This window comes from Sinocyclocheilus anshuiensis, unplaced genomic scaffold, assembly GCF_001515605.1.
Source record: "Sinocyclocheilus anshuiensis isolate Anshui unplaced genomic scaffold, SAMN03320099.WGS_v1.1 scaffold1189, whole genome shotgun sequence".
Classification (NCBI taxonomy): Eukaryota; Metazoa; Chordata; class Actinopteri; order Cypriniformes; family Cyprinidae; genus Sinocyclocheilus; species Sinocyclocheilus anshuiensis.
The window spans coordinates 144,259-154,321 of record NW_015552686.1 but is presented as its reverse complement, the minus strand read 5'-3'; the positions used below and the strand labels follow the sequence as shown (position 1 = coordinate 154,321).

The window sequence follows — 10,063 nt, the reverse complement described above, 5'->3', positions numbered from 1 at the left end:
ATATTTTAATAGAAAATGTACTTATAATGTGAACTTCTGAAATAAACTCTGCATTATTTTACAGGCAGTGTTTCAGTTAGACCATTAATGTCTGGTCCACAAGGGACACAAGTGTTAAATATATGATTTGTGTGTGTTTTATGGCATGACTGCACATGACACCAAGGCTGCAGGGTCGGATCAAGCCTTCAGCTGCAGATCATAGAAGATGGGCCCAATGCACAAGACATTAATCTGTATTTGATGGATTATTTCCCAGCAGGCTTTAGTCAGATTTAGTGGCAGTCAAGCAGTGAAATCAACCAATCTGCTGAGGGAAAAATGCTTTAGATTATGAAGTTATAGAGAGTGATGTCTGCATGTGAATTATCACAAGTCTTAATGTCCAGAAGATTAAAGGCATTAAATAATCTAAACTAGAGAGAGAACATAAACCATGAACAACAACGGGTATAAAAAAAAGGGCCTGAATATGAGTCGTGATAGACTAATATGTGGCAGGCCAATTAATCATCCATTTTGAGATTATGATCAGCATCATCTGATAATTGTGCTAATTAACAGAAGTACACTTTTACATTTTTAGATAGTGTACAACTGACACCATTTTGATACATTATAGGTGTGTGCATGTGTATTATGTAATGCTTTATATTACATTTTAACATTTTAATTTACATATATACGTTCAATATACATATAAATAATTAAAACATGTTAAAATGTAATATAAAGCACAATAATACTCGTCTGGTCTCAACTGTAAACTGTACTGGCCATTTGTTAAATGTATTGTCATTATTCATTTAAATGATTTATACATATTTTTATACATACTGTAAAATACATATGCAATTATATATATATATATATATATATATACATTAGTGGTCAAATTTTTGTTTACATAATGTGTGCAGTGTATATTTATTACGTATATATATATATATAGACACACTTGCATGTATACGTTTAAGAAATATGTTGTTTATGTTCAATATATTTATATATAAATTAAATTATATGAATATAAATATATACATGTAAATATTTTCTAAATATATACTGTATGTGTGTATTTATATATACATAATAAATATACACAGTACACACATACTACATAAACAAAAACTTATTTTGGATGTGATTAATCGTTTGAGAGCACTAATAAATATATATATAATATAATTATTAGTTCACTGTTTATATGTCTGTGTATGTGCTTAAAAGATTGGATAAAAAGATGCAGCATTCAGTGTGCAGTTCACAAATTTATTTACTGAATAAATCAGGACAAAACACCAAAAATCTGTTACATTACAATCAGAGCATCTGAGGCAGATATCCCACCATGCACTGCCCCCTCCCCTTGAAAACATGAGGAAAAAAAATGAACGAACGAAAAGAAAAACATCCTTCAAAATTAGCACCTAATCAGCACCAACTTCGGTAGCCAAGTTCCTTCTACATAACAAGTGAAAGCACAATGACCAGAGGAAAAAAAAACTATAAAAAGAAACTCTTAAGCGCAATTGGACTAGCAAATCCTTTGTAAGATTCTTCTTTAAGAAAACGAAACTGAAAAAATGAACTCCCCTCTTGCTAGGCAGGCTAAAGCATTCAAAGGGCACATGCCATTGACTAGATATAAATCACGATTTCAAGTAACATTGATATACGACGAAACATGTCTACATGTACCCATTCAAAACATGATCATTTCACAGACCTATGCAGGCAGTAGAGTTAACATGAGGTACTCGAGACGGTGTAGTCGTAGAAATATCTTCTAATATTTATGGAGTCAAATGCAAAAAACTAAAAACTAAAATAAAATAAAAATGAGTACGGTCAGCGTGCGTTTGGGGTGCGCGATTACGGTCACTGACGTTAAATCGTAGACCTTCTAACTTGGGACAAACTTTGATACAAAAAGTCAAACCTGTCCTGTGTCAAATGTATTGCCTACAATATTCGTGAAAACTGGCGGTTAAGAAAATAACGAAAAACCCTGCACGTATTTCTCTTTAAATATAGTAGTAGTTACCTTATAAATAAAATTTAAAAAAGATAATTTTGCTCCAGCAAAAGAAAACAACTAAAAGTTAAATAGATGACACTAGTCCAGAGAGGATCTTCAAGCCTAGGCGAGTCAAGTGCTTGACGTTTTTTATTCTCTGAAAACTCACGGAGAAAGTTTCAGTTACGGTTAGAGCGAAAAAAGCAGCAATAATAGTAAAAGGAACAGCTTAATGCAACACAAATCGTTCTTAATGCAGCCAAAATGAATCCAAACACAAAAAATTACATGGTCTTTGCAGTATTGATCTGGAGGACTGTCGAAACGCTATACTTGAAATAAACCGAAGATCAGATTGAGACGCAACCAACAATTTGCATTCGAGGAAAACGAGTAACTGAGACATGGTCAACAAATCAAAGCTGGAAACATGAGAGGTTGAGCAGTTTTGCCTGATATTTTCTTTGTTCCTTGGCTGCATTCTCCTGTGCTGTAATGCATGTTTGTAGCTTACTGTGACTCGTATGCACGTAAAATGAAGACAAAAACGAACGGAAGTAAAGGAAAAACCAAAGTAAGTCTTGCTACATCACCCGACGCGCTTCGTCCAGAAGTCCTAGCTTAGGAAGAAGTCCTTTCCACCCAAGCCAGAACCGACCATGTTTTTTCACGGAATGAGAAATAACGATAGACACCATTTGTAATGAGTGCATTTCTTTTTTTTCTGATAATCTAAAAGGACGTGGCATAACGTCTGATGAGTTTGTGCTCAGCTAAAGAACTGTTCCAGTTCTTCTTCCATGTTGGCCTCTGGCACCATTTGGTCCAACTCTCGCTCGCCTCTTCCGTGGCTGGCGGCAGCAGCCGAACCGCCGGAGGCCGAGAACCAAGGATGGTCCAGGATCTCTCGGGAGGTGAGGCGTTCGGCCGGTTCTCGCCGCAGGATGCTACGGATGAGGCATCGGGCTTTGGGCGTTAGCGTCTCGGGGATGCTGAACTGGCCACGGCGGATCTTGCTGAACAGTGAGCTGGGCTCCACGTCGTGGAACGGGTAGCGGCCCACCAGGATGGTGTAGAGCATCACGCCTAAGCTCCACACGTCCGCCGCCTTACCCGAATAGCTGCCATTTGCGTTGAGGATTTCCGGGCTGACGTAGGCTGGACAGCCGTGTTTGTCCGAGAGCAAATCATCACCTCCTTCTAGGAGGTATGTATCCTCTAAACTCTCCAACTTTACAAGGTTCCTGGGAAAGACAGAGAATAACATGAAAATGTACATATTTGAAGACACGAGGTGTTAATTAAGTAAAAGGGAAACGATTATTGGTTTGTTGGCTTTCAAGATGGATGATACAACAACTGAACTGACAAACTATAAAATACATGAAATTAAACAAATTCTAGATGGATCCTTTGTGAAAGTTTTTTGAACATACAAAATACATGAAATGAAGCAAACTAGTTTGTCTAGTTTGTTGGTTTCTTAAAAGTATCATAGAAAACTCAAGCTTCTATGACTTCCAATGGGAAATGACTGACAAACTACTAACAGAAAAGTCGTAATATACATTAAATGGAACCAATTAAGATCAAACAGACTGAAAATGTTGTGTTGGCTTTCAAGACCATTCAAAAATGATATGACCAAAAACAATGAGAGAATCAAGTTAAGAAAAATTCCTGCTTCCAAATATGTCAGTCCAAAATAATAACAAAAAACCCTTTCAAATCATATTTTCCTCTACTATTGCAGTTTTTTTGACAGCAAAGCATAAATATCCTCTACATATTGGACTGCAAATCCCTTGCATAAAAAAAGCAATATAAAGATAGCCTCGGGACATTCCTGCCAGTCTAATCCAGAGGGAAATCTGGTATTCATTCTGGGAATTATAAAAAGCAGGAATAATGCCACACCAAAGATGGAATTCCTCAAACCATCACTATTTCCCTGTGATCCTAGTTTTTCCACTGTGATCCTGTAATTTGTACAATAATGCAAAACATGAAACTGCTATATATTCACAGTATATCCGCAATGATTCTGTTGCTACAGTAATATAAAATAAAGCAACATTCTGATACTTTAAGGTGCTTTTTATTTGGTCGTTATGTTTTCTAAAAAGCATGTCAGACTAATTTAGCTGTTCTTCTTTTCTTGAAAGTATGTGAGCATCAAGATGTTTTTAATAATGTCTTTGATGCAAAATCAGGGTTTAGGGTAAATCATGTTCACGAATCAGATTCATAACTATGGTTCAATGATTCTTTTGCATCATAAAGTTAAAAACAAGTGATGATTAGTCAAATACCGTGATAAATGTATATTTAGATACAATACTGTGACACATTTGCAAATATATGAATTAAATGAATACTTTAATTCAGCAATAATGCATTCAATTTATTAAAAGTGACAGTAAAGATATTTATAATGTTACAATTTATAATTTGTACTTTCTATATCGTGGATTCCACAAAAATATTAAGCAGCACCAGTTTTCAACATTGATAAGCAGCAAATCAGCATATTAGAATGATATTTGAAGGACCATGTGACACTGAAAACTGAAGTAATGATGCTGAAAATTCAGCTGTGCATCAAAGGAATAAATTACATTTTAAAAGATATTAGAGAGTTCATATAATAGTTTATATTATTTTTAACTAATAAATGCATGCAGCCATTGTAAGAATAACAGGCTTTTTCAAAAACATTTTAATAAATATTACTGACCCCAAACTTTTGCAGAGTTATGCAAGTCCCTTTATGTGCTTACAGTATTTTCAAAACTACACAATTTGCATACCTGCTTATTCATCAAAAAGCCGAAAAAAAAATCCTGAGACCAACTACATCGTGCAGCCCAAGTTATAAAGACAAAAAATACAAAACAACATATGCAATGAAAACATCTTTGAGGTCTTCTGCAAGCTGCCTCGTGACTCAGATTCTGAATCAGAAACCATCCGAATGAAACCGTATGCCCACCGAGTCTCAGCAAAACATCCAATCCTCGGAGCTCAAAATAGTCATATTATTTTTCACCACAAGTGGTATCCTGCTGCGTGGAAAGGTTGCAAGGCATCTAAATTACCTGAAGGTCAGAAATGAACAGGATGCCCCTTCTCTGACCTGAACTTGTGACCTGTTTCCATGCACCGCTGTGCAAAGAGAACACGGCATGCTCGAAATATTCTCTTAATGACATGCAGCATATGTGAGTCACAGCTCCACGACACGGCTGAGTTACACCGGGTCAAGAGCCTGCAAAGAACACCGGCCCACACGAACGCAGGAAAAACGGAGGAGGACACGTGGATGCACACACTTGTACATTAGGGAACGATTCCAGACGAACTGCACTGCGGTCTCTATAGCGTGCAACGGCAGAACATTACGAGCGTCCTTCGTGACATAACCAGGTCAGGAACCCACTACGCCGAGGAATGCAGTTCTGTCTGGCTCGCTTTCCTCTCTGGTTCTAATCTTGGTGCGTGCTTGGTGTTTGATTTCTGGCCAGGGTAATACTCACCACCCTAGGCCACGTTTACTTGCGCTCGTCTGCAATCACTCACTGAAAGGTGGACGGCTGACGCACCAGACCACAGAGCATGGGAACAGTAAGGTCACCGAGCTCACATTTAAAGCACCGGGCAACATTCTCCATTTCCATCGAGCGAGCCAGAGGGAATCTAGCTGAGCTGACTCATTTGGCCACTGGGGCAATTGCCATTTAGCTTAAACGGGAAGGCCACCCAGATTCATAATGCACGTTTGGGATTATTTCAGACTAATTTGACTGCCAAACATATGGGCAGGCTAATTTTTTAAAACTTAACACGCAATGCCATTCAAAACCATTTTACTTCAACAAAATTACTTTTTTTTGTAGCGAAACAGTATATGCAAATAGAAAAACAAAAGATGGGACTTAATGTTGTTCACATGTTGTTCATACCAAAAAACGAAAGGTATTTCGGAGGCGGAGCATGATGGAATACAAAAAGCAATATTTTTTGTAATAGCAATGCACCAAAATTTCAGCAATCGAAAATATTCAGCAGCAACAGCAAAGAAAATACATACTGAGTTTTGGATGAAACCACTGATTGAAACCGTGACTATTAATTATCACCTCTCCGATGGCACTTTTTGACTGTGTCCATATATTTCGTGCACAGAATGAGGATAAGCCACAACAGGTAAACTTGTCAGCAGTTTTATGCACTTCACCATGACCAAAATAGATGCTTAAGTAGCAATATGTAAAATGTGTTACTAAAATATCAAGTGGCAAGCCATTGCCAGAGAACTTTACTATGACTGGTTTCATTTATCATGTGAGAACAACACCCTGAACGGCAAACTAAATTCAACTACCCACATTTTTTTTACTCAAACAATTTTTTGGCTAAATTAAAACTTTTATTTCGGTTTTGGTTTTAAAAAAAGGCCTGAAATTTGTGTTAAGAAAGTAAATATGGTCCATTTTTATTTCAGGTTGACTTTAAATACTGCATTACAATACCAGCCTAAAATCACATTAGGTTATACTGTAAATGCACCACTTAAAGGCCTATATGGGTAAATTAATTAAGACCTGTAGCATTTCAGATGGCGCATACATTCTAAAACAAGATCCAAAAAAAAAAAAACTGTGGTGGCACCATGGTACCACTGAGCATATGAGATGATAACACTTTGATTAATATCATGGAATGGCATGACGACATCATTAAAGACCCCATGAAAACAAAACTGGAGTGGCTTCTTTTGACCTATGCCTTTAAGCATTAAGGACATTTATATAAATGGCCTTAATGCTTAAAGGCATAGGTCAAAAGTGAATTTAAAATCTTGTTACTCACTCAAAAGTTAATTTGTAGTACACATCCGCAATTTACATTTGTGGTGCGGTCACTTTTACTGTTGTTCAGCTAATTTTTGCAGGAAAAATCCAGTAATTTCAATAGGAAATTTGTGTGAGGAAAAGGTCTATTGTTTATAGTGTAGAAATATATGAAGCGCAGTTCACACAGAAGTCACTTTCAAACCAATGCAGCACATTTGTACGACCATCTTAAACCATTGTGAATTCTGTTCTGGAAATCTTTCAGCCTCACACAAATTTCCTATTGAAATTACTGGATTTTTCCTGCAAAAATTAGCTGAACAACAGTAAAAGTGACCGCACCACAAATGTAAATTGCGGATGTGTACTACAAATTAACTTTTGAGTGAGTAACAAGATTTTAAATTCACTTTTGACCTATGCCTTTAAGCATTAAGGCCATTTATATAAATGTCCTTAATGCTTAAAGGCATAGGTCAAAAGTGAATTTAAAATCTTGTTACTCACTCAAAAGTTAATTTGTAGTACACATCCACAATTTACATTTGTGGTGCGGTCACTTTTACTGTTGTTCAGCTAATTTTTGCAGGAAAAATCCAGTCATTTCAATAGGAAATTTGTGTGAGGCTGAAAGATTTCCAGAACAGAATTCACAATGGTTTAAGATGGTCGTACAAATGTGCTGCATTGGTTTGAAAGTGACTTCTGTGTGAACTGCGCTTCATATATTTCTACACTATAAACAATAGACCTTTTTTGGGTTCAAAATTGTAACAAAATTTCACTAATGTGGTTGTACTTTTAGTATTTTTCCCCCAGAAAAAAAAACATATTTAATGATATTTAACTCAGGTGTGCAACTAAATTTGTGCAAATAAGCTATTTGCAATTCAAAAGGAGGGGGGGGGGGCAACCTCTTCAATAATGTTTCAATAGAAAGCACACCAGTAATATACCATATTTCCAATCACAGTATGCGAATAATGTGCCATCCATGCAAAACAAACCTCTCTTTAAAGATCAAATGTGCACATTCTTTTTGAACCCAACAACCTTACTAGTGGCTTCTTTACCTGTCCTCGTTCTTAAAGACGAACTTCCTCAGCTTGAGGTCTCTGAGGACCAGGCCATTGTCGTGGCAGTGCGCCACAGCTGATGCTATCTGATGGAAAAGTCTGGCAGCTTCTTCCTCTCGCAGCTTCTTGCAAGTGCGAATGAAAGAGTGCATGTCGCCATGGCTCCTCTCGAAGAACACGTATGCTCGCGTATCCCCCAGAAGAATCTCCACTATCTGGTTAATGTTCTCATGGGTGCCCAGCACGAAGTAAGCAGCCAAGGACTCTTGGTATCGACTGATTTCAAACACCTGGAGAAGAGAGAGCATTTTGAATTCAATTAGAAGCCATCATCGATTCCCCAACAGAGTGCAAAAGTATTAGCCCCCCAAGACAAGAGCCCTGCTATTGGCATCTACAGAGACAATGCCTAATTCTGAAACACAAGAACGGAAATCCATGCAACGGCGAGTCGAAAGGCATTACACTTCTGCTGCATTTCCAAGTCCCCAAAATGCACACTGAATTTTGATGTTGCTTAGTAACAGACACCTAAAAGAGAGAGGCGGGCTAAATATAACATGACAGCGGTGGACATCGGAGACCATTCTCTCATCAGAAGAGGTTCTTACTAATGGCTCTCTGCCCATGTCAGCCCATTCAGAGTGTCTTATGTTTCAGTCATGTGGACTTGCACGCATGAACGCATGGCTGTATGCAAGCATGCACACACACACTTACTTCTGGGGTATTCCCACATGCTTTTTTTGCACGTGACTATAACTCATCACTTGATGCCATTGTTGATGAATCACAAAAGAAAAGCCATTCATTTGATAATGCACCAATAGGCACCTCACAAATGAATGCAGTAAGCTATATGCATGTCTCGCATACATCCCTATCTATAGCTGATGCAATTGCATGAGAGTTCCGTTACTAAATGACATGGATTCGTGTCTTTCTTACCTTGCACACGAGCTCTTCCCCACTGTGCAGGTGGGTGGCTCTGAAAACGTGGTCTCCCTCAATGGGCTCCAACAAAAGGTAATTTCCAATGCAAGAAATGCAGTGAGAGGAGTCAGGGGTCTCAGGGGGGCTGGGAGATCCTAAATTGGGACTGAAACTCTGGTTGGATTCTGCAGTCCTTAGACAAGATAGCTCCTCAAAGTCGTGTGCTTTGTGCCTCGATCTCCCATAACGCGAAATGTTAATGGGACTGGATCTCTGTATGTTCATGAGTATAGGAGGAGGTTCGTCCAGATCAGGAGGGTTCAGACGGTCTTGGAGGGAGGGGGGAGTGAATGACAGACAGATGCCCTCTATTTAACACTGGGCATGAAGGCAGCGGCGATTCCCCTTGACTGTAATGATCTTATGCAAGTGCGTTAATTGCACTGACAATGTGGCGTCATTTGAGAACACATGCAATGACGTGCATGCACGAATTGTGACCTCTATGCTCAGCGTGCCCTCAAAGAACAGCACGGTTTGGTTGCAAGAGCCGAAAACGCGTGAAGCGGCGTGGTGTAATGTAAAGGTCGTGACGTCACGGTCGATGCAGCGCAGCAGGTAAAGAATGGGTTTTTTGCATTAAATTAAAAGGAGAGTGCCAGCTGGGTTTAGATATCCTGAGAGGACGCTCCGTGTTCATTCGAGCGGGTCTCCACGCGAAGCCGGTCCATGCATCTACCAAATATGGCTAGGAAAAATTTGCTCCAGGTCGCGAGCCGCCTTTTGTTACGCCTGGGAAGTCGATGTCCTCTTCTCGAGCAACCAAACTCCGACGATCTCCGGCGCTTGGATCTGATTTGGACAAAGGCAAGAGGGGACGGCCGACGTTCTCCCCGGGCCTATCCCTTGTTTCAGCAACAAGACACCATTATCATCATCATCTTCTTACTTACGTGGCTGGGAACCTAGTCCATTGAACGCGAGGGTCAGCTGCACGCACTGACTGACTGAGCTCGCGGGACTGACTGGAGCTCTCCACGCGCACGACCAGCCCCCCTGACGTCACGGCCAAAACGCCCTCCCATTGGCCGCTCGCTTGATGCTGACACATCCACAGTCTTGCAAGCAAGCCATGCAGTCATGTGAGATAATTGTTGTCCTAGGAATTTAATTGAAGC

At 39.1% G+C, this 10,063-nt stretch overlaps 1 protein-coding gene across 1 annotated transcript; it reads right to left on the bottom strand.

Annotated features, from left to right (window-relative positions):
- Nucleotides 1–1,627: 1,627 nt before the first annotated feature.
- Nucleotides 1,628–10,007, bottom strand: LOC107667617 (tribbles homolog 2-like). The gene is made up of 3 exons (XM_016459330.1): nucleotides 8,901–10,007; nucleotides 7,950–8,242; nucleotides 1,628–3,264 (listed from the first exon to the last, which is right to left on the bottom strand). The coding sequence occupies exons 1-3, from the start codon at nucleotides 9,168–9,170 to the stop codon at nucleotides 2,790–2,792; spliced, it is 1,038 nt and encodes a 345-aa protein (XP_016314816.1). The 5' UTR covers nucleotides 9,171–10,007; the 3' UTR covers nucleotides 1,628–2,789.
- Between the last annotated feature and the right edge of the window lie 56 nt (nucleotides 10,008–10,063).

What these genes read in the sequence shown, in the direction of transcription:
- LOC107667617 (XM_016459330.1), bottom strand. Translation starts at nt 9,170, where the DNA reads ATGAACATACAGAGATCCAGTCCCATTAACATTTCGCGTTATGGGAGA. An exon ending in GGGAAGAGCTCGTGTGCAAG is followed by an intron (nt 8,243 to 8,900) that starts GTAAGAAAGACA and finishes TCTCTTCTCCAG; the next exon opens with GTGTTTGAAATCAGTCGATA. An exon ending in GTCTTTAAGAACGAGGACAG is followed by an intron (nt 3,265 to 7,949) that starts GTAAAGAAGCCA and finishes TGTCTTTCCCAG; the next exon opens with GAACCTTGTAAAGTTGGAGA.